At 45.7% G+C, this 23890-nt stretch overlaps 2 protein-coding genes across 2 annotated transcripts in view; one reads left to right on the forward strand and one right to left on the reverse strand.

Moving 5' to 3' along the window:
* The window catches only part of RNF8 (ring finger protein 8), a 238876-nt gene extending 221703 nt beyond the window's left edge, over positions 1-17173 (forward strand). The window contains exon 9 of the transcript XR_009727318.1: positions 17163-17173. The gene's annotated coding sequence lies outside the window, so the exon portion shown is untranslated. The remainder of the gene's footprint in view (positions 1-17162) is intronic.
* The window catches only part of MDGA1 (MAM domain containing glycosylphosphatidylinositol anchor 1), a 151537-nt gene that overhangs the window by 62365 nt on the left and 65282 nt on the right, over positions 1-23890 (reverse strand). The window contains exons 6-8 of the mRNA XM_061365967.1: positions 23450-23719; positions 22720-23049; positions 19265-19558 (exon numbers count right to left, since the gene is read on the reverse strand). Coding sequence (XP_061221951.1) covers positions 19265-19558; positions 22720-23049; positions 23450-23719 — 894 coding nt within the window. The remainder of the gene's footprint in view (positions 1-19264; positions 19559-22719; positions 23050-23449; positions 23720-23890) is intronic.

Raw genomic sequence — 23890 nt, forward strand, 5'->3', positions numbered from 1 at the left:
CTTCCCTAATCTTCTCTAGACAACCAAAGCAATTCAAGCAAACTGTGCCTTCCTCATCCACCATCTAGTACCATAATCTGGGGTAATAAAGATGTCACAGGCATCAAAGATACTGCATCCCTGCTTTCACAGCAGTTAGAAAACTGTATAGTGTCACATCTAGGAGAGACCAGAGCTCTCTACCTGAGCAACTGGGATGCTCTTTTACTGTCACGAGGCTGTGAAATCACAGAGAAGCAATTCTATTCCTTGCAACCGCACCCACACCCCAAGAATGCACATTAGGCACCAACAGTTTTCCATGTGGAGACAAATAACCCAGTAACATTTACAAGCCCAGTCTCATCTGCTTGTTTCTGAGAGATCATATAATTGAATAGTTAGAGGAGAGGAGAGGAGATAGAGGAAGCTTTTTCAACTTATTTTAGCTAAAAGCCAGAATCTCTCTTTCATCTTCTATGCCTTTTGCCTTTGCATTTCAGTCTCCCTGCTTATAAAGAGATAAAATGTGTATTTTTTGCAAAGTGCTTGAAAGCCAAGTCACAGGTATTGTTATTTCAAACAAAACAGATTTGTTTGCACCTCTTTCCTGTTAGACAAGCAAGTGCAGGGTCTGGAGAAGCAGGGAAGAGCAGAGAAGGCTTAGTTCTGTGCTAGTTGACTGCTTTCAAAAGACGAGCAAATGAAATGTACTCACTACCACCTTTTCTGCTTTCCTCTTCTCTGAACTTTCCAAGCCAATTAGCTTAACCAGTCTTCACCTTGTTTTAATAAAGAGGGATTTACTAAAGTATTTCCTCCTATGCATGATGAGCTGTGCTGATTAGTACACGAGACCCCTCGCTGACTTTCTGGAGTGCTTTAAAGCAAGTCCATCCCAGGTGGGAATATGCAGACCTGGTGCCTCACGGATAGGCCTCCTCAAAAAAGATCTGCCTCAGACATGCTGAAACACCGCTCAGACTCACTGCCCAATTAATTCATGCTAGCAAGACAGTACAAAGACAAGTATTCTCCTGCAGTGTGAAGCCACCTTATTCTCATGCCTCACTTACTTTCAAGTGCCTGGTTTCAAACCAGTACACTCTCATAATTGAAAGAGATAAGTGGGAAAAGATGGTATGAACAGAAGACACAAACACATTTGTATGTGAAACGCAGGCTGATAATCCTCCCCCCACCCACATACCACCCAATTAACAAAGTTATGCATAAGAGAAATAAAGAGTGCAAAAGAGTGGGCTTTTCAGAGGTAACACCTTCCATTACTGCTAGACTAACGGCATAACCCAAATCTAGATTTTTATTGTGTGTGTTTGTTTTGGTTGTTTTTCTTTTTTGTCTTGGACTAACATGAAAATACTGTCTCTAACTCACAGCCGATTTTGCCAGTTATAGGCGGGTGAAGCAGGGTGATGGCTAGGGTGTATCTCGGATTCTCCTGCCCACTCACATACCCTCAAGAGGGAAGCCCTCCCATGTGCAGTCTTGTCAGACCACCAACTCTCTGCTCACATTCTGCCTGTCTTCTAGAAGATAACAAGATGTCAGCTCATACCCTTGCATCTGTTATTACATGTTTCTGTTTAACAAATTGAGTTGGCAGTGACATGCCTCTCTCAATAGCATATAAATAGTTTAGATCCAAACATCCACTAACAGTCAGCCAATGATACTCTTTCCCCCAAAGTATCCTACATGCATTAACTTTTGGCAGGAAACTAGTTATCTTACTACTCAATAATTTATAGGTGAGCTACTCAGCTGGGTAGTTCTGGGATTAAAGCAACTCATTGCAAGTGCAAACTAAGGAAAAGAAATATATAAAATCAACCCACAAAAAAAGAACCAAATGAAGTCCTTCTTCCAAAACAGAGAATACACATCTTTCCTCTTCCTTCAGGGTTTATCACTAGTTTTTCTTACTATCTAACCCAATTTCATTGCTGCAGCTTAAGCCTACTGCGAGTCCTCCCCATAGATGTTTTTAGTGATTAACCGTTCAATCCCCAGTACCCCTAACATCAAAAAAACACTAGAAGGAGAGAATTCTTAGCCTTCTTGTCTTCTCCCAGAGTCCTTGATAAGATGATGTTGATGTTTTATATATGTGTGTATGTATACTTGTATATGTATACTTGTATATGTATCTTAGGTGGCAGAAGCACAGGTTCAGTTCCTATTTTGGTTTTGTTTTCTCAGGGCAGAAACACTGTCCTAGAGTTCTAAAGGCCAGAGGAATCACATGTAAAAGCTTGGAAAAGGAAAAAAATAAGAGAGAAACCTGGGTCTACAGCTCTGACTTTCCTCATGTCCTGGCAGAGGCAAGCAGGGCAGAGGGGCCTATAATGGGGCAGAGATCAACAGGCACCATTTGCAACCTTGTGAGCAGAAGCAGAGCTGCTTGGCCCATCACAACAGAATGCATTCCCGATGCTCCCATCCATCGTGTAAGGGGAAAATGCAGGAAAAACAGCCAGCTGGTGATGTTCATTGTCCTAGCATAGGCCCTCCCCATTCCTGAGGATTTGGAACTGAGAAAGAACTGATCATCCCCCCCAGGCTTGGCAGCAAGCCCAGAGCTAGCTGGAATATGGTAAAAGTTTAAAGCCCAATCTATCCCATCTAACCTCTGCATTGAGGCACCCAAGTTAGGAATGCCACCTCTCTCCAAAGCCACTGGGGCAAACATCTCCAGAGGGTGATTCAGATAGTATTTATAGCTAGCATTACCTCCCTCCATGGTGTGCCTGCACAGGGAGCCTAAGGTGATCGAGCCCTCACATGTCTGCTAGGTGGGTGAATGCAGGCCAATGTGAATGCTTGTGTGACACCCGCACAAAGTGGCCAGTGCCATCCCCCATATGAACCCCTCTGTGAACTCTCAGTGCCTCGTTTAATGAGTTCATCAGTAAACTGGGTCGTAACACTCATCTGAAACTCGGGCAGCACTCCCTGCTATTGGACAGGAGATACCTCCTGTGTTTGAGCTGCTGTGTGCCACAATGGAGCTACCATGGAAAGGAAAACAGACATCAGCCTGTACGTTTTCCATAGCGAATATAGCAATAACTCTTTGGACTCCAGTCAGCACCCAATTAGTGCCATTGCTAGGGCTCATGTCCAGAGTATGCAGCTGCCACCTACAAGGAACTGACTGAGTTTCCCCAGGTCTCCTCCTATGGAGGATCTCACTCACAACCAGAGGAGCTACCAGGCAGAGGTGACTTCTAACTCCAAGTGGTAATCTAACAGCAACAGGCTCCTATTCCATCAGCTTCCAGAGCAATTCAATCTTCTCCATACATTTAGACCCATTTAATAAAAGAACTGAAAGCTAAGAACGGGGGGTGGGGGTGGGGGGGGGGGTGGTGGGTGGTGGGGTGCAGGAGAAAGAGTTCCTGAGAACTGCAGCCTTGTCATAATGGAAAAGAGTCCCTGCTTTAGAAGTGCAATGATTTCTTGGGACACAGGTGGTCAGAGTCTTCTGCTGAGAGCTGGGCTACAGCATTACCTCACCTTCTGTTTTCAGTTTGAAAGCTACATCGGGAGTACTAGATGGTCAGTCCCCCCACAGCTGCTTTCCAAATAGGCAGGCAAAGCAAGAGGCAGCATAGCCAAAAGCATAAATGTTGATTAAAAAGTCAGACCTGCTTTAATGATAGTGTGGTGGGATCAGAGCTGGAAAGTGGAGAGATGCAAGCCAGGAAGAGCCCTGGGAGGGAAAGGAGGGTGGATCCAAGGCAATTAGGATAATCAAATATTAACCAGCATTCCTTAATGTGTTTACTTTGAATTTTTTGTTTGTACTAGTAAGTAAAAAGGACACATGGGGCAAAGCTAGACCAGGAAGAGTTAATACAGTGGTTCTCCACTTATCTACAGTGAGGAAGGAGGACAAGCTTCCCCATACTCCCCCCAGCTCTTCTTCAGCTTCTCCTTCAGGCCTAGCAGGGAATTTGGACCAAGAAGGAAGAACCTGGCATAGAGCAACAACACCCAGTTTTCCATCGCTTCTCCTTCCACTACCTTGGAGTTCCACTGCCAATTATTTAATATTGTGCACTGCTGTCATCATTACCCCATTTTTCCATCCTTCACTCTTGATTGAACTTGATTCATCTGAGGAACATGACGACAATGAAAATGTGACTGTTCAGAATGAGGATGAAAGGATGCTCAAAAGACAAGATTTATGGCAAACATTCAGTCTCATAGATGAAGCAGCTGAGGTCAACAGGTATCAAAGCAATTTTTCCCATAAGAATTAATGCAACAAGGGAGGTGGTGCATACAGGAACTTAAGAAATTTATGCAATTTAAAACCACATAATCAGGTATATAGCATAGAGAAAGGAGAGGTAAGAGCATTTTTTACTGTAAGTATTTTTGCTGTCACTGTCTGGATGGTTACCTCTTCATCATTGTCATCATCAACTTGAGATGAATCATGGTAGATCAAATCAATCATGGGTGAAGGATGGAAAAATGAGGATAGGTTCAGGTGGTCTATCAGATGGAATGGCCGAGGTCTTTCAGAATAGTGACCAGCTCCAAAATGCTAGCTGCCAAATAGCCACCATTTCTGTCTTTTGAAAGTCCCATCTTCCACCTCCATCCTGCACAGCGTTACCTGCACACATTCAAAATATTTGAGCTTTGTAAGTGCATGTGTGCAGCTCCTCCTCTGTTAACTAATTATGGGGGGGGGAGGGGGGAAAGTGCTTTATGTGTGTTGTGGTTTAACCTATTTCGGTTAACACCAGCCAGTAACTGAGTACCACACAGCCGCTTGCTCACTTCCCCCCACTGTCGGTGGGATAGGGAAGAGAGTTACTAAAAGATAAAACCAATGGGTTGAGATAAGACAGTTTAATAACTGAAGTAGAATATTATAATTGTAAAATAATAATAATAGTAAAAAAATAGAAAGGGACATAATGAGAGAGAGGAATAAACCTCAAGAAACACAACTGATGCACAACAGAATTGCTCACCCTGAGCCTAACCCTGAGTAACAATCAGCCCCTTCCAGTCACCGTCCCCCAGTTTATACACTGAACATGATGTATGGAATATCCTTTTGGCTAGTTTGGTTCAGGTGTCCTGTCTCTGCTCCCTCCCAGCGTCTTGTGCCCCTCTTCACTGGAAGAGCATGAGAGACTGAAAAGTCCTTTGTCAGGGTAAGTGCTACTTAGCAACAACTAAAACATTGGTGTGTTATTGGCATTGTTCTTACCATAAATTCAAAACCACAGCACTGTACCAGCTACTGGGAAGAAAATTAACTCCATCCCAGCTGAAACCAGGAGAATCTGTTATATCAGTAACTGTCAACTTTTCATGAATGCATCTTTGGTGAATTAATGGTTACAGTCATCTCCCTACACCTTATTCCCCAAACTGCTAATCACCTACAGAGACAGCAGAGGATTTGGCAGTCCCATTTCTTCAAGCATGGATGATACCACTTGTGTCAGAGAAGTGCATGGACGTGAGCTATGAAGGACTCACTCCCCCACTGGAAACCTCATGTCTCTTCTTTCCATTGCCCCTGTGTTTCCAGAGAAGCAGCGGCACAGCAGCCTCACTGCTGAAGCAGACGCAGCCCTGCACCTCTTGTCTTTCCTTGCATTAGGAAGAGTGCTGTCAATTCTGACAGCTGCAGGTGGTGTGGGCTCCCAGAAATCACTCTCTGGGTTTCCTCTGCATCAGAGGACACAGGAAGGGGGCCAATGACAGAGCTGGCAGTCACTCAAGGAGAGCAGCCTGCTCCCATGACCTCCCCATCTGGCTATCAGCTCTGTCCTATCTCCTCTGGACTTGAACCAGAAGAAGGAAATTCATTATCAGTCCCGCTCACTGGATAAATCTGCTCTGACATTCAATCTTACAGGCTGCTTCTGTGGCTGCCCTCAGGCTGGGCCAGCACTACGGGAACCATTTGGAGGAGCAGCATGCCTGCAATGTAGGCACATGCCTATCACATGCCTTTTCCATGTTGACTGAGGAGGACTTATGCTGCAGCAAAGGCAATATGTAGGACAAGTGGGAAGTACACAGGCATCCTGATGCCTGGATTTTGGTCTGATAGATAAATGCCTAAAGCTGGTTTCATAAAGTTTCTGTTATTCACATTCCTGACTCTGACACAAAAACTAAGGCCATTACCTTCCTTGTTCCCATCCATTGTGTCAAGATCTGAAAGGGGATCCTGGCCTGAGTCAATCCATCAGCAACTATGAGCCTGAGGGTCTGCGGCAGCACACACTGTAATGTGGCATACCCTGCTCCTTCCAGCCTCTCTGTGACAGGTAACACCACCTTCCAGAATCAGACACCCCAGGTGAAAAGGACATTTTAAAGAAATTTCAGCGATGTTTGCTGAGCCATCCCACTGTGGTGAGCAGAGAGTAGATATAATTCTGTGTACAGCTCTGAAAATAATTTGTATGGACTTAAATCTAGGGAACTCTGTGGATAAATATGTAGTAAAAGCCAGAGAGAATGGAAAAACAGGCTTCTCTGCATCCTGTTTGTAAGACTAGCTGGAGCTGTGCATCCTGATCTGAATTCAACAGTGCAAAAATGGCAGAATAACAGACTAGCAGATCATAAAAATGCCACAGAATGTAGTAAAAGATGGGGAGAAACTCCATCTAGCAAGGCCTTTGAGGGGAAGTTTGCATCCTGTAAACACCAGAGAAGATAAAATTATTCTGTTCCCTCCTTGCATGTATTGCCTGCGGGAGTACAAACACAAACCAATTGGGTCAATGTAAGCAACAGAACAAACAGTAATAAACCTTTTTATCCCTCACTGATTCCAGGGGAGAAAAAAAAAATCATGGAGGAGGAATGTGGAGTGCAACTTTACAAGTTAAAAAAAAAAGAATGATGATTAATATAGTTTTTATGGATCCTTGGCAGACAAACTGGGTAGTGTTTGAGAAAGCAACAAGAAAAGTAACTATCTTGTCATAACATCCTCAGGCACTGGAAAGATCCTGGCTTGCTTCCACACAACAGACTAATTAAAGATGTAATACTATTCAAATGCAGCCCACATTAAGCAGATTAAAAACACATTAACCGAAAGAGTTCAAAAAGGGATTTTAAAAGTGTGCACTGAGATCTCTGTAGTGAGAGGGAAGACTTTCTCCAGGAACACATCTCTAGTAAGATCCCATATGAACCTCTTACACTGATGCTATTTCACATCTTTGTCAAGGTCAAAGATCCAGCCAGCATATCAGTGATTAAGTCCCCTGTTCAGACTGTGTAGCCAACATCACACATAACCACCTGTCTGAATGACCTTACATCCATTTGCAGCTGGGGTGACTAGGCGCAGATTTTGGCAGAGCACTGGGACATGGCTTGTGCTTTGCTTCCTTCCCTCCCACACAGAGGCAGCGCTTTAATGTGCAATAACTGACAATCACTATCCTTAAGTGCCTATGCCAGGATAAAATACCAACATCTGTAAGGGACACAAAATATGCAGCAGTAAATAACATACTAGAGAAATACCTCAAGCAGGATAATTTGGTTTGTTTGATGGAATGGGCTTATGGTAACTGCAAGCAATTTATCTTTGATAACTGTAGAATAGTTTGGGTTGGATGGGACCTTTAAAGGTCATAATGTAAAAGTCTAAAAAGAAAACTGTTGAGGAAAGAACTTGTCTTACTAGGAAAAAAACCAACGATTCCAAGAGGAGCCTGAGTTGATATAACCCAGTGGACATCAGCTTTCAGCTTAATTCCATAGACCAAAGAAGCTTACTAAATTCATTGTGAGATGGACATAACCTTTGCATCTGCATTGGTGAGATCATTTTTTAAAAACTTTTAATACAGGTGACCGTGCTACCAGAATGATGCTGAAAAAAAAAGACTGAGAACAGGACTATACAAATTAATTGAGGGCTGGAAAACATGCCTTGTGGTGAATGGCTAAAGAGACTTTCTGGACTGCATACTTAAAAAAAAGCTAAGAGATTACTTGTTCTGGTATCTGAGACTACACAATGAACAGACTGCGGGTAACAGCAACGTAAGAAGACAAAGGCATAAACAGAGCTTGTAGTTAGAAACTGAAATGAGACAGGCTTAGATTAGGTCATGACAGCAGAACCATGAGAGTGAAAAAGCATTGGAACAGCTTACTGAGGCACACATTGAATTCTCTGTCACTTCAGTCTTTGAGTACTGCCGCACTGAAGATGTATATTTAGATCCACAAAAGTAAACTCACCTTCTTCCTCAGCTCCACTAGTGAAAGACACTAACTTGGCATATAACTAATTTTGTCTGGACAAACAGCACAGAATTATTAGAAAGAGATTCAAAGAGCCTTTGCTTTCTTGCAATGATCAGGAAGCTGGAGCGCCAGCATTTTGGGTAGGTCAATTGGAATATAGAAGCTTCCCCAAATGATTTAAAAACCAACCCCCACCCCCCCCAATACCCAACCATTTTAATTCCTCACTTTAAAACTTGTAGACAGTTTCATTTGCATCTTTTCATTGATACATGTGAGTTCATTCCTAGAAAGCTAATCAGAATGGAAACTTGTCCATTTCCATGCATGAACTTGAACTTTTGCAAGGCCTCATTACAAGCAGCCCAAGAGGAAGAGAAAAATCCCCAAACCACAAACCCTTATTTTGTGTGTTGCTCAGTTTTCCTCTAACCCAGCCAACTGCCACCATCTCCTCATCCCTTTAGACCCACTACGCTCTTTCCAGCAAATCACCATAGATGTACAGCTGCTCCCTTTCCCTTAAGCCCCATTTCCCAATTTTACGGCATACCAGGATATTGGGTAAAGGCCTGTATTATGCATAAGCTATGAACTTCTCAGAAAATCCTAGCAGACCTAGCACTATTAAGTCCATCTATATTGCATTAAGTTGCTATTAGCTACTGTATTCTAGCTTATGATTAGGACAGTAAAATCCTTCTTTGCAAATCAGCACTTGGTAAGGAAAATCCCTGTTCAGTGCAAATGCCACTGTTGTTTATTGTCCTCTTGACCTCAATCATAGACACTGTCGGGAACCTCTATTAGTTCTGGAATTCCAGCCAATTCCTCACATCAGATGCTTCGGATCATTGAATTACGGGATCAACTAGCTTGGAAAAGACCTTCAAGATCATCAGGACCAACCGTTACCCCAGGACTGTCAAGTCCACTGCTAAACCATGTCACTAAGGGCCTTGACTACGCGTTTTCTGAACACTTCAGGGATGGTGACTCCACCACTTCCCTGGGCAGCCTGCTCCGATGCCTGATGAGCCTTGTGGTGAAGAAATTTTTTCTAATATCCAGTCCAAATCTTCCTTGACGCAGCTTGAGGCTGCTTCCTTTTGTCCTATTGCTTGTTACTTGGGAGAAGAGACCAACCCCACCCTCACTACAACCTCCTTTCAGGTGGCTGTAGAGAGAACAGCTTGGCTGAGTTGGGCCCAGAGCTGTAGCATATTTGCGATGGATGAGATTTACAGCACTTGTTTCATCCGATGTGAGAGCAGGTCGCAAAAGATCTGCTCTCATACAAAGGGGTGGCTGGAATGGCGTTCAGTTGCCATTCTTTCTTTAGCCAGCAGGGACTTATCCCAGATTCTTCTTCATCACAGAAATTGAGCAATTTTCAGTCTCTTCTACATCCCGTTCATCCCTTTGCAGCTTGGCAAATAAGCAAGCAGTGTCAGAAGTCAGCTTCCTCCCAGTCAACAGTAATGAAAAATTTCGATGGCTTCCTGCGATCACACAAGACCCTAGAAACAAGGACTCCGAAATCATACAAAATGCAACAGGTCTGCATACAGCTAGAAAATTTAAGCATGTCTGTCAATTCCTGGGACCAATGATAGCTTTGCAGGTGCATAAAAGAAAACCAACTGTTTTACCTCACGTCCTGAAGGCCAATTAAATTTCAATCTGAAGCAAAAGCTGAGATCAGGCAGGAGGGTGTGCACACACGTTTGTTTTTGCAACAGAGAGGCAAAGAGGAATGGAAATTAGGAGCTATATGAAGTGAAATAGGGTGAGAGGGGTGCATGCTGGAAATGTGATCTCTGCTCATTGAGAAAACACTGTTTCCAGGCTTCAAAGAAAAACCAGTTTCTTTCCCAGAGCCCAAGCAGAAAAACATAAGCTAGGAACTGAACAGTTGTTTCCCCACAGAAAGCTCCAAAAGGCCCCTATGACCTTCCTAAAAACTTGGCCTCCCAGTATAGTGTCCCAGCACAGAAATGGCAGCAGGAAGATATTCTGGGATGTAGTGAAGCCTGGGTACCTCTGAAATATAATTCACATTAGAACAGTTTCCTGGCAGGGAGTGAACACAATTGGTGCTGTTTCAGAGCTTGGTGTCAGGATGGTCACAGCTAATAACACCCCCCAGCAGCCCCAGTATACTCAGTTTCCAAGTAGGGTTTCTGTTCACATCAGCACTCACTCAGGGTTTTCCCTGCACAAGCCCCCTCCCCAAAAGCAGCATCACTGTTCTGTGCATTGCCTCCATGTGCCTGCCCCAGCTTTACAGCTGGGCTGGAGGAAATAGCTCTGCTCTAGTGCCAGGGTGCAGGGAGGAGGTGAGGAATAGCATGGGAGCCTGCTCCTACACCTTCAAAGGTGCTGCCTGATGTGGGTTATGGCCCCAAAATCATGAGAGAAAAGCAAAGGCACAGGTACAATGCCATGGCACTGCATAGGTCTCTCTGGAAAAGAAGCTGAGGGTAAAAGAGCCTCTGATCCCCTGGCATGGGTCCTGTGTCAGGTCTGATGCCCTATGATTCCCTGCAGGTGCGTACAGCTGTTTTAACTTCTCTATGCCTCAGGTTCTTGTGCAGAGGCTGAAAACTGTCATGAGAAAATGAATTGCTATTTTTGCCTTCTTAGTGTCTTCCTGGTTCCCCTAGTGAGTTCTGGCATGTGGCATCCCTCTCCTCACAGATGGGGAGAGCACATTCATGTCCTGGTTATCAAGAGGCAGTATTTGATAGGGACAGGGAATCCCCTCCTTTCCTGTCCTGTGATGCCAGCCTTAGAATGAGACCTGACAGCAGTTTTCTAACTCCCTCCATCTAACCACCTCCCTTGCCCCATGTCTACTGTGGGCAGTGTTACCACATATAGCACATGCCTTCCCAAATCCACTTTGCTCAGGTGGCAGCAGCAGCTCTCTCTTTTGCTAGAATATATATACAAACCTTCCCATTCTTTTAGCTCTCCTATCCCCAGTCTTTTCTACTGGCTTTTCTCCTTCAAATATACCCACTACATCCAACCCATGCAAACAGGTACCATTATTTCCTCTCCCTAACGCGTGCCACATATACTCAGATCTCAGTCCTGTCCATCACCTCTGGCAGGGAATATCCTGCCATGCCATGTGCCAGGATCCATGGCCCTTTGACCAGCTCCCACATCTCCTGAACATGTACTGGTGCTGTGCAGACCAAGAGAGAAAGCTTGGCAACAGCTGCCATGCCAAGCTCACCATTTCTGACCTGGCGAGTGAAGGTAGGCCCATGGTAGAAGTACTCACAGCACATGTTAGAGAGGAATACATGTTACATCCACATGAAAAAAGAAGCAGAAACAGGACAGCCTCTCCCTTCAGCCAGGCTGCCTCGGTGCAGTCTGGGTACCACCAGCTGTATAGCAGTTCAGAGATCTTTAACACAGGTGATTTCACTTAAGGCCTAAACTCAACCAACAAAACAGGGCTCAAAGCCAAAGTGGTTTCTTCAGAACAGCAAGATGGTAAGCACTGGGAAAGTGCCTTGACAGTAGTTTGGCAGCAGTATGCTCCACTGGCTTTAAGAGAAGGACACACTTAGGCAAAACCAAAACATGCATAGCCTTGCAGGATGCACAGCACAAAGCATTTGAGAGGATTTTGGAGTTGTTTATATCCCCACAGACTGATGTATAGCTGCGTCCTACAGGTAAAACAGCTACCATGGCAGCAAAACCTTAAAAGGAGTGTCTGAATTACAACAGCACAAGATGTGGTGCTCAGCCCTGAAAGGGCCAGGGTGGATGAGAAATTGTCCACAGAGACATGACCATGTGCCATCCATTGTGTCTATACAGCTCTTGTGTCTTCTTTCCTGACAAAACTGTGTAGCTTGGATGTCTCTCTCTTTTGATAAAATTAAGTTTCTCTTCCCAGAGAGTCTGGCCAAAAAACAGGATAATGGCAGCTTATGGAAAGCGTATTTGTTTCTCCCAACAATATCCTAGAAATGGATTAGCTGATTTAAACCCGTTCTCTTCTGAACAAACAAATTCATCTCTCTAGGAGAGGAGCTCTCACACAAGTTTTTCCTCAGCCTAACATTACAACTGCAGAGGTGTTTAGAGCTGAGGAAAGAGCTGCACAAAGGCTCAATGGCAGTGCAGGCAAGCTGCGGTCTTACAGAGCAGACGCAGGTCCCCCCTTTAGAGAGAGCTCCCACCTTCCTGACGCATGTGTTTGGGTGTCATCCTCTCTTCTTTCAGTCATTTACCCAGGTCAGTAGCAAGGAAGCCTCCTTGTACTTTGCATTCGATGTGTAGTGCCACAGACTTAACATGCCAGCTTTGCAAAACCTGTTCCGGTGAATTCTCCCTGCCATCTGCGCCTTTTGCTTTATGTCTCAGGTCTCCTGTATCTCCTGGCCACCACAGCGTGTGGACAAGCACTGTCAGAACAATTTCAATCGAAGAGGAAAACTGCAAAAGTGCTCGGGGCACAAGGGAGACTTCCCAAGAAAATCTTGGTGAGAGGCAGCACCCAGGAACCTTCCCTAAGAGGCAGAAAGTGGAGAAGAGACCAGGGTCCTGCAGAGCAGGTACTAACTGCTATACACTAAGGAGAAAACGTGTGGCTAGCCAAGATCCATACAACTGCTTTAGCGTGTGAAAGTCGTTTTCCTTCAAAGCTGCATACACCAAACACCACGTAAAAGCAGCACTGGGACTCCTGGGGCTTTGTTCCACAAACAGAAAGGTGGTCACAAGAAAGAGGTTTCAGCTAAGTACCGTTATGGTAGGCTGGAGAAGAGGGCCAACAAGTCCTTATCAAACAGGAGCCATCCTCTTCTCAGCTACATTTGGTACAACCTCATCTTAAGACCCAATCCAAAAGTGATATAAATGCTGACACATCCCCTGTCTGTCAGGCCTCAGGAACAAGACATGGTAACTGTTGAAACAAATCGGAGGCCAGCTAAGCGTCTGTGGTTGTTACTGTGCTCTGAACTGCAGCCATCTGGATTTACAGCCATGATGGAGTAAAACTGGTTCCTCCTTCAGCCTGTCCTTGTACTGACAACTCTAATTAGTTGTTAGCAGCCCAGGCACTGGGAAGTGGAGTGAGCAATCGTAACACTGTATCACCAAAGACAGGGCTACGTGCACAAACACAAGCTCTAAGCAGCTTAATCCCAGACACAATACTGTGGGCATAAAGCATGTTGAAATCAGGAACAGAACTCTCTTCTCCGAATGGGGGAGCACGAGGGTTCTGTGTATTGGTAGAAACACATAAATAATACTGGTACTTTCAGCTCAGTCACACAAACCTCTGCACAACAAATTGGGGGATAAGCAGAGAGGATTTTCTTCAAAGTGGAACCTAACAACCAGGTCAGGCTTTGCTCAGACTGGCGGCTTGAGGTCATGCCCATGACTACAAATGATTTTCTTCTTTTCACCAATGAAGGTCTCGAGGTTTGCGAACACTGAACTTGCAGAAGGCTCAGTTTTCACATGGCTTTGAATATAGACACACCTTCCCCAGAACATCTGTCCATTCTGAAACCTCTGATGGTGTAAGCCAAACAAAAACACCCCAGAGGTTTGGTTGGTAGGAGAGACCAAGGTTTCCTTCTCTTGGGAGCAGACCTGTACCATGCAGAACTGTTATACTGAAGTATGAATGAAAGGGTGGGAAAGCCTCAGTCACTGGAAGGGCAGAAAAATCACTTTCTGCCCCCAAGTTAGCTCCTGAACTGTGGTCCTCAGCCTGAAGGCGGGTACCAGGATGGACTTGCTGAGGAAAATAATGAAAAAAATTAAAAGTCACTATTAATAAATATGATCAGAAATTAAACCAGCCAAGTCTAAAATTCTTAGCAGATGGCTCCATACTCCAGCTCACATGGCCAAGCAGCAAGACAGATAAGCCAGCTCAGTCACAGATATGCATCAACTCTGGCCCCAGACAGGCTCATTTCTCTTAGACTGCCATCACATCGGCAGGGAGAGCTGCAGGGAGCTCTCAGGAGCCAAAAGCCCAGTCCTAGCCATTTTGCAGAAACATCTCCATGCCAAAAGCATGTCTCAAGAGCACTTTTAATGGAGCAGTTAATATCAAGGCTTATGTTTCAGAGGGGGAAGGCACCAGCAAGAGCACTGGCACTGAATTATGGCTTCAACAGTTGATTGAAACAGTTTAATGCATTTCCATTTCCAGTTCCTTGGATCCAGCAATGCTTCTTACTTATTTACAGTATCTCCCCCTCCTCTCCTCTGTGCTGTTCTGTTTACTACATAGATAACAGGGGAAATTGATGCTGACTATTTCCTTCCTGATGTACAGCATTGCCAGTGGGTTCAGCAGGATTTTAAAGAGAAATGAGTCAACAGCATGTGACCAGGAATAACATTTGCCAGTGTGTGAGCTTGAATGGGAAAACATATCTGTGCCCACCTGAACATTAGTTTAAGTGACAAGGGCAACAGATGCCCCAGCAGGACATATTCTGGCTGCCTCCCAGGTCAGGGCTGAGCCAGATCTGCTGGTTACCAGTCCTGTATCTAGGACTATGCAATGGCTCCTGAAGTCCCGTTAACCATGATAACTGCCACTGCAAAGAGAATGACAGTCTGTTTTCCTGATTACACCTAATATTCACTATGCTTTGAAGATAAAGCACAATAATCCATCTGTTGCTTAATGTGGCAAAAATCTAACTAAGGGCAATAAACATAATCCTTCAGAGACCAATCTCAGATGATAGTGGACTATTACTTTGGATCCAGAAGGGAACAAATTCACAGGCCATGGAGGAGACACCCAGGTTAATTCCTTTTCTAGTCTTTCCTTCTGCCAAGATCTCACCGGCTGTGTGACCCAAAGATGAGAAACAGGATCATCTTTCAGACCTGACTATCCAAAAGAAGGTCAACCCTATGTAAATATCTCCTCTTCCTTTTTTCCTTCTTTCTCTGGGCACTTAGAGACACCAACATTCCTGACAAAGACAAAAAGGGCACCAGCAAAAGGCTGCTTATCCAATCATCAGAATTTGGTCAACTAGTTAACATCTCTTAACAGAGGTGATGGGTACTCTGCTACCAGGCTTTGGTAGCTATCCAAAGAGGGAGAACCCATTCAGGTGATTGAGAAAGTGTTTGAGACAGCAAGTAGTGAGCACTGTGAGGAAGAACAAACCTATCTATCTGTGGGAAAATACTGGGGTAGGTATATCAAGGATCAGCTATAATCAGTGCAGGGCTGAGCTGGACCTTCACTGAGCTGTGCAGTAGGTTACGACATGCTATTCAGAATTGACAAAGCGTTAGAGCTAGCACAAAATCATTCCAGCAGGATAATGTACTAGGATTGCAATTTTACACCATACTGTTATATGTGGCTTCAACAGGGTAAAATTCACCATGATATGACAGTCATCTCAAAGGCCAGTTGTAGCAACAGCTAGATTTGGGGTCACTATTAATCTTTGAAATTCATGGAAATGCTATTTTGATCAGGCTTTTAGGAGTAATGGAGAAATAGAGTAGGTTTTTTTCCAATTTGTTATTATGCATTTCCTAAACTTATATGTAGGTAGCATTGTTTTCACTGATTCACACATACACGCTTTGTTTCCTCCTTTCATATATATTGGCTCAGATGACACATTGTATTCCAAAATCCAGAGTGCTGCACATTTTCAAGCCCACTGTGTGTTTTACAGCCTTATTCTATCTTACGTACACAGGGTGACCCAGCCCTTATTTTAAACCCACCTCTGCAGAGGATTCATTTTTCCACTGGGATTTTTCTGAGCGAGTACCTGGTCCTGAAAAAATCCTTGACAACAGCACCAGCAATAGCACTGATATTATTAACAGCAGCACTTTCTATTTCAAGATTTCAAAGTGCCCCACAAATCCTTGAGGAGATGGGTCAGTTTTATTCCTCTTTTGAAGATATGGAAAAAAACATGACAAGACACTGCCACTCCAAGTGGTAGCCAGATTCCCAGGAGTTATGACAAGCCCAGTCTCTGACCAGGATACAACATTTCTTCATCCTTAACCACAGAGCTATAAGGCTGCAAGGACTTTCATGAACTTATTAATCTTCCAAAACTACAGTTGATACCAAGACGTCCAGCCTCTCAGAGCTAATGACAGACAATTGCAGCTCACAAGACAAAAGGAGAGCAGCTTTTTCTGCTTGCAAAATAAAAAAATAATTAAAAAACCCAAACACTTTTTTTTTTTTTCCTGACAGCTGACTTGGTCTTTTTGCCTTTTTATTCTTTCCACTACTGCAGTGCAGTTGAAAAAGCCTATTTCTGGGCTAGTTTGTTACAATACAGCACTATATGCATCAGGGTGAGGGGAGAAAAAGAAAAGAGAAACAGAAACAGGTTCTGACATCTAATCAGATTTGTTGTATTGATTTTGCAACTTCAGCTTTAGAGCAAATCAGAGAAACAACCACATTATCACCCAGAATTTGCTCTTCCCTTGAGTGAGCCAGTTCAAAAGGAGCTCACACCAGCACAGGCACACCTGCGTGCACTCACACACATGCTCATGCCTGTGTGGATGCACACCCCACCAAAGTGGTTCTCTGGGGGGATGCATGGGCTAGGGGAGGAGGGGGAAGTGCTCATCACAGGGGCTGCAGGAGCCACACGATCCCCATTTCCAACAAGATGAGAATTCCAGAGCAAGCCACCAGACTAATGAGCTACCCGTGCTGGAGAGCAGCATTTCAATTAACCACAGTGGCTCCTGCCATGGTACCTACCTCCTTCTAGCTGCATGAACAAGGAGGAGAGGGATAAAGTGCTGGGACTGTGCTGTTTGCTGAGGTTTTGTTTTGCATGGGAGGAAAGGTGAGAGCCTATAAAGGAGATTAGGGCAATTCTTGCCCTACTTTCTTGGTCTGGAGTTTGTTTTTCATGCTGATGGAAGGAGCAAATTGACAACCTGGAAACCAAAGCTGTCTACTCAGGAGCAGAACAGGCAGTGCCACTGTAAGGTCCTTCCTCAGTTTACAGGCAGGAGGAGACAGCTCAGGTGTACAAACACTCAGTACACAACCAGCTCCAACTAAGGCTACACAGAACTGATGGAGAAGGGAAGAGGGTCATTTGGGTGGGCTGCCACATGGACTATGCCACTGTTACTCTGGCAAGATCACAATAAAGCATTGCTTGGCCTTGAGAAGAGCTACAGAAAGATTATGTTGAGTTGCTCTTCACATAGAAGTTCATCACATCTTTGCCTTCTTTGGGGTCACACCAAAGGCTCCTGAACAGCTTCTGGCTTGTAGCTACCATCTTTCACATGAGGGGAGTCATGTCCTTCCCCTCAGCTCAAGATTCAGTGATGTGATCTGCCTCCAGATTGGGTGCAACCCTGCATTCATCCCAGGCTTGGCACTGCTGCTCCCTCTGCAGGGGCAACGCGGGGCAGCGAGGACTGCACACCTTTCAAACACCAGCGCCAAACTGGGAACACCAGCAGGTCTGACAGTTCTTTGCTCCAGAGATTTTTGTTGCATCTCCCATCAGTTCTTGGGTGACCAAGAGTCACTCTCCCTGCCACGGCCATACGCCTTGCCCAGCCTGCTTTCCAAAACAGTTTAAACCAAGATGCATATTTCCAACCTATTTAAGGGAATCTTCTCCACACATACATACCTGCATGGAAACCTGCACACATTTCAGTTCTCATCCTGTAATTTAATTCCTGCCATGCCTCTGAATGGACACGGATAATTTTAAAAGGGCATCTCTGAATACTCAAAGTGCCTGCAGGATTTTTCATGCCTCCGTTACTGCTGTGCTCTCAGCAGCTCACATCTCTGAGCAGTGTGTCTGGTTGGCTTCAGCCAGGTTATCCACTCTGCTCTCACGTCTCTTCTTCCCGAAGAGCGAGCCTGGGAGGAGTGTGGCAGCACGTCTAATGAGCACTGCTGTGTTGTGCATGGAGGCTCAGCACTCACGGCCCAGAGGCAGTGTGCCTGGGTGCAAATTAACCTGCTTCCTATACATTCCACACCTGCTAAATCCACGCTGCTCAGAGGACTCTGCCAGATCTCAGCAATCAGATTATCCTGGTGGGATGCAGGGAGGTATGGAGGGAGGGATATTCCTACACTCACAGCTCCTTTCAGACCAAGGCATTTTACCCAGCTGCCTTCCCCCTGTCTGACTCAAAATCTTGAAGGACAGAGCACAGACCCCTGCATGTCAAAACAAATTAACAGCATGGCAGCTTAGCAGGCACTCACTTCTCTAAAGGAGAAACCACTGCAAGGAAAGGATGGAAAGAGTCACCCAGCAGGGACATCAGCAGCATCCATACCTCCATGTGCACCTTTGTGCACAGGTATTGCCTTCAAGCAGGGATGGCAGCACCACTCATTGCTGAAATCACTCAATACACCACGTGCCAAAAATCAGTTTTCTGTTACAGCTTTACTGCATGGAAGCCTTTTGGAGTATGCACTTTCTGTTAGAATCTGCCTAGCTCTGCTTTCCAGGAATGTCCAGAAGTGACAGCTGCTGTAACTAAACTGAAGAAAGGATTGCAGGGTGGAAATGGCTTAATTAACGTTCACTTGGTACCTTTTGAATGCTTGACCTTACAAACTTACCTCTGTACCCTGAAGGTATTTTACTCATACACAATGCACACAAACATACACCTGGTAAAGCTGCTGTTCCGCACTCATCCACTGGTAGGGAAATGGAAAGCACTGCATACCAACATACACAACACTTCTCCCTTCCACTTCCAACACACTGGCCATACAGTATCCTGTGGAGAACCCTGTGTAGCCAGACCAATTAAACAAACTCTTTGAAGGTCCCTAGACAAGAGAAATGTGTCTGCTCAGCCCAGTAAGAAAGGTCAACTATGCCTAAAAGCAGCACTGTGTCAGCCCTGTTTAGCCCACAGGCTTTAATATACACAGGCATTCAGATAGGCACTACCGTATGGTAATACTCACACTGCACGTTGAGCTGCACCATGGCTTCACGGGGTCTGATGTTAAAGCCATTGTACCTGGCTGTCTGACACTTATAGGTCCCACTCATTTCTCGGCTCACACTCTCCAGACGTAGCTTCCCATCGTATGTCTCCACCGTCATTGTCCCTGAAGGCATGGGAGTTTCCTTATCTATCCGGGACCAGATGATGGGTGGCTTGGGCTTCCCGCGAACCTCACACTGCAGCTCAGCCCTGGAGCCCTCCCGGACGGTGATGGTGGACTGACCCTTAGGGACACTGATGGTTGGTGGCACTAAAAGGGAGACAAGAAGGGTATGATTTTACACCGAGTTTCCAGGGAGCAAGGAACATTCTTGAGATGCTTGTGTTTGAGTCACACCAAAAGCTCTAACTCCAAAGGTTTCCACTTGACACAGTGCGACCTCTGTCCATTTAAGTCATCCTACGGGGTCTGGAGCTGCTGGGTACCAAGGAAAATCCCAGCTTCTCCAAAAATGTATCCCAATACCAATGGCAAGTGCCAGATGTATTGGGCCATTCCCCCAGCCGCTATCCCTCTGTTTGCAAAATGCTGTCCAGGAGCACGGCTAGCTCTGAGAAACCCAAAGGCAAAAGCCTCTTTGATCCATTTCTCAACTGTTGGTTGTTAGTGAATGTCTCAAGTGGAACTGCAGTCTTTTGACCAAGAAATTAAAGTCGTATCTGCCAAGGCATCTAGTTTCCTTACCCAGGTCAGACCAAACCCAAAACTTACAGGATTAGTGCTTGTTGATCACATCTCCAGCCTTACCAGAAATTGAGGATCCCTGTTTGCTCCTGAACTACAGCAAGGAGCCAGCTCGGTTAAGTGTCTCTGCTTACTTTACACTGAGATTCTGAGCACCCTGGTTATCTCTGGCTCAAGTGTGTGAGAGTGAGTCCCAGCAAAGATCACTTCTGGAATCTCTCCCAGACTGGAAAGAGCTCACCCAGCCGAACTGCTATTGAGCCAGGGCTAGAGCTGGAGGCACAGTAACACTCAGGAAACATCCAGCTATCAACTGACAACAAAGCTTTGCTGCTGATAAACAAAGCTTGAAAGAAACCCAAAAACTCCAGCTAAAAGGTGCTGGTGTGGAGAGGTTTGCTGTTCACATGCTCACACCAGCAAGAACCCAGGAAGGGAATGTTTGTACTAAAACCTACGTAATATTGCCATTTTATTTGTATTAGGCTTCAGAGTTAACAGTTCAGCTGGGGTAAATATGGCCATCATCAATTTCTGAAAGCTCCTTTTTGAGCCCTTTCTGCTGACTGCAGCAACACTTGGATTGACACTTCTGTAACTGCAAATGCCATGTATTTTGTTTCCATTTAAATCAAAATGTAGAACTACAGAGGCTGTAACAAGCCGATCTGACCAATGTTAGCTCAATTGCATTTCAGCAAAGGAGAGTGTGCTACAGTAACTGTGCACATTACATCCCACAGCTGCTTTATAAGCAGATTTAGGATGGCTCCAGCCCAGTCTCCCTATGCAAGAGGGAGGCCACATTTTCAATTCACAGGTCTCCTGTGGGCTGGGGAACCTCATCACACCCTATCCCGCACAACATGAAGGGACGAGAGCACTCTCAGTGCCTGGCATTGCCAGCAGCTGCTCACCTGGTGAGAGGCAATTTTCTTCACAGGGAAAAGCTGTAAATTGCATTTGAAGATGTTTTTTAATTAAAGCGATCTCCTTGGAGCCACTCAGTGGAGGCAGCCACCTTGGTGATCTCAGGCTTTGTCCAGTGGGGAAACATGGAGCCACTGCTGCCACCCTCCTGCTCCGACCCTGTGGCTGGGGGAAAATTCACTGGGTTTTTCTGTAGGAACCACATGTTGGAGGTGGCTGATTGTGGGGAACTTTCGGCTGATGCACAGAAGGCTGCTCTGGCAGGGATGGCGGTTTTCACTCCCTGGGTCACAAAGTGGTTCTACTGGACCAGGCTGCCAAAGAGAGGCTTTCACATCCCTCAGCCTGCCCTCCCCGATCAGCAGCATCCGTACGAGCATGTGGTGCCCAGCCTACAACAGACAGGCAACCTGCCACTGCCTTTAAGGCACCAACCAGCTGGTGCTTGGACCAACACCTGCACCAGCAGACACTGTCCAGCCTTTTGGTGGGATCACCCAGGGTCTGCCAGCCCTCTGCAGCCTCCTGCCCTTGCAGGCTTAAACACAACTGCACTCTGCCACCTAGTGACCTTGGGCAAAAAAAGACTGCTCACAAGGCTGGGAGTGCCAGCTTTGACCAGGATGGGGGAGGGTGGTTCCAGGAACTGGGGGTTCTCCTGTTTTTGTTCCCTACTGGTACAGCTGGGTTGGTGTCTGATGGCATGGAGAGGGCTTTACCTTTCATGAAGGGAAGCAGCACCCTTTGACATTTAGTGGGTCTGTGACATAGTCAGGGCTTGCTCTCTCACATGTTAATGAACACTATGTGCAGTCCTGTTGGGAGCAGGCTGGCCCCAGCATTTCTGTGAGACAGGGGCTTCCCAAAGCATCAAAAGCAGTTGCAGCACTTTCTGCAGGGGTGAGGGGGTTGAAGTAAGCAATGTCCAAATCCAAGACTGAGACCAGCAAGTCCAAGGATCCAGCACGACCAGGGATGGACAAGAAACTGTCACTGAAATTTCAGGACAAAATCTGCGGGCAGCTGACTCCCCTCAGGAGTCCCCACCAGATTACCAGCCCAATACTGCTTTGTGCTGTACCCTCTAGGTCTTGGGAAGGCAGCAAGATGATGTGGATGTAACGGAGAGCAGAGCTGGATTCACCACTTCCCCAGAAACAAAAAGGCAGCTCTGAGATTCTATATGTCAATCCCTGAGAAGACTGACCAGCACACTTAAAGATTAGTCCTGTCCTCACCAAGCCATGGGGTGAAGTTTTGACCCTGATTTTAAACGGGGAGGGGAAGAGCATTTGTAACACTTGGACTCCTACAGGGAGTGCCCCAAGACAGATTGTAATTGCAATCCAGTAAACAATAAAGCTCTTCAGAGAATTTGTTATGACAAATGATACCAATCTCCTGTCCACAGCTCTGAAAAAAGGGACATTCCTCATAAGCAATGCCAAAGAGAGGAAAGAGCAGCTTTCTTTCTCTTTACTCCCTTCTAAGCAAAGGGACATTTGAAATTTGGTGAAATGCCACCCGCGTTTTCTTCCATCACAATTTGGAGGCTTCTTTGAACAACCACATTGTAAACCTGTCTTGCAGCTTTGACTGAACTTTTCATAGGGAGAAAACATGAAAGAAATATCTGCTTGGTGTGCAACGCATCGCCAGGCTCAGCTAAATGCTTGCCTGAGGATGAGAGACTGAGATTCAAGACACGGTCTTCAAGAAAGCCAGAGGCATTGGGGTGGTGGCAGTTCATAATGCCGGACACTCCTCTGAGGTCCCCTGCTGGCACAGAGGCTCACCTGTCTCTGAGGAGATGTTCACCTCCACACTGAGGTCAGGAATGGGTGCTCCCTGGAAGGTAGCCACGCACATGTAGGTGCCGTAGTCACTGAATCTCAGGTCAATAATCTCCAAGCTGCAGGTCACAGGTGGGAGCTCGGGGTCGTTCCGGGTGATGAGCAACCGGTCCGAGAACCTAGCTGGTTTCCCGTTCTTGTACCAAGAATAGACAACTTTCTCCTGGGGGACAGCATCTACATGGCATGAGAGCTTCAAGTCCTGCCCTAACTGGATGGTCTCACTCTCTTTGATCACATCAGGGGTGATTTGAAATGTGGCATTCTTCATGGCTGTAATGAATAGAAGTGCAAAAATGGTTAAGGACAGCAAAAAGTCTTGCATGGGACAGGACAACAGCTTTTGCTCCTCAGGAAGGCAACACCTCCATGCAAAATCTGTCTGAAGACCTTTCCCAGTTATATTCCTACAGAATATCCCCCAGGCCTTCCATCTGGCAGTCTAGGACCATTCTCCAGTCCAGGATTGTGCTACAGCCTGGGATGAGGCTGCAAGCAGTGCTAGCACAGCTTTTGGTCTGGGAGCAGAGAATCTTGCTCAAGCACTCCTCCAGAATACTAACTGCCGCTAAGTTCCACATTCACCCTCAGCTGTACAAGAACAGCCAGGAAAAATACAAATCTAGACTCTCTACCCTGAAAAACCCATGCTCTGAGACAAAGAGCCACTTACACCGCACCAGCAGATTCACTGTCTTCTTTGCTGGGTTCCCCACGTTGTTGATGGCTGTGCAATTGTAGTAGCCCGAGTCCTCCACACGGATCCTCCAGATGGTGAGATTGCCTCCTTGCACAAGGCTATTCAGAGGCACTGGACCAGGAGAGTGAGACCAAACCACCTCTGGCTGTGGGTCACCACCCATCAGAGAGCACTGCATAGTGATGTTGTCACCAGGGTTGACCACGAGTGTCTCATTGACAGACAGCTTCAGAGCAGGTGGAGCTGGAGAAGTACAAAGAGGCACACTTCTGAGCTTAAAAAAGACCCATCCAATTTCTGTGTGCAGCTTCATACTTTCTAGGATTTATTTGTGAAAATGGCTGGTTTGAGTAGGGAGAGCTGGAAGGATCCATGCATTCATTGCAAATAGAAGGTGTTTGTAATCCTAGAGCA

Source organism: Neopsephotus bourkii, unplaced genomic scaffold, assembly GCF_033783945.1.
Source record: "Neopsephotus bourkii isolate Nb327-2 ecotype Australia unplaced genomic scaffold, CSIRO-AGI_Nbou_v1 NB_1292, whole genome shotgun sequence".
Classification (NCBI taxonomy): domain Eukaryota; kingdom Metazoa; phylum Chordata; class Aves; order Psittaciformes; family Psittacidae; genus Neopsephotus; species Neopsephotus bourkii.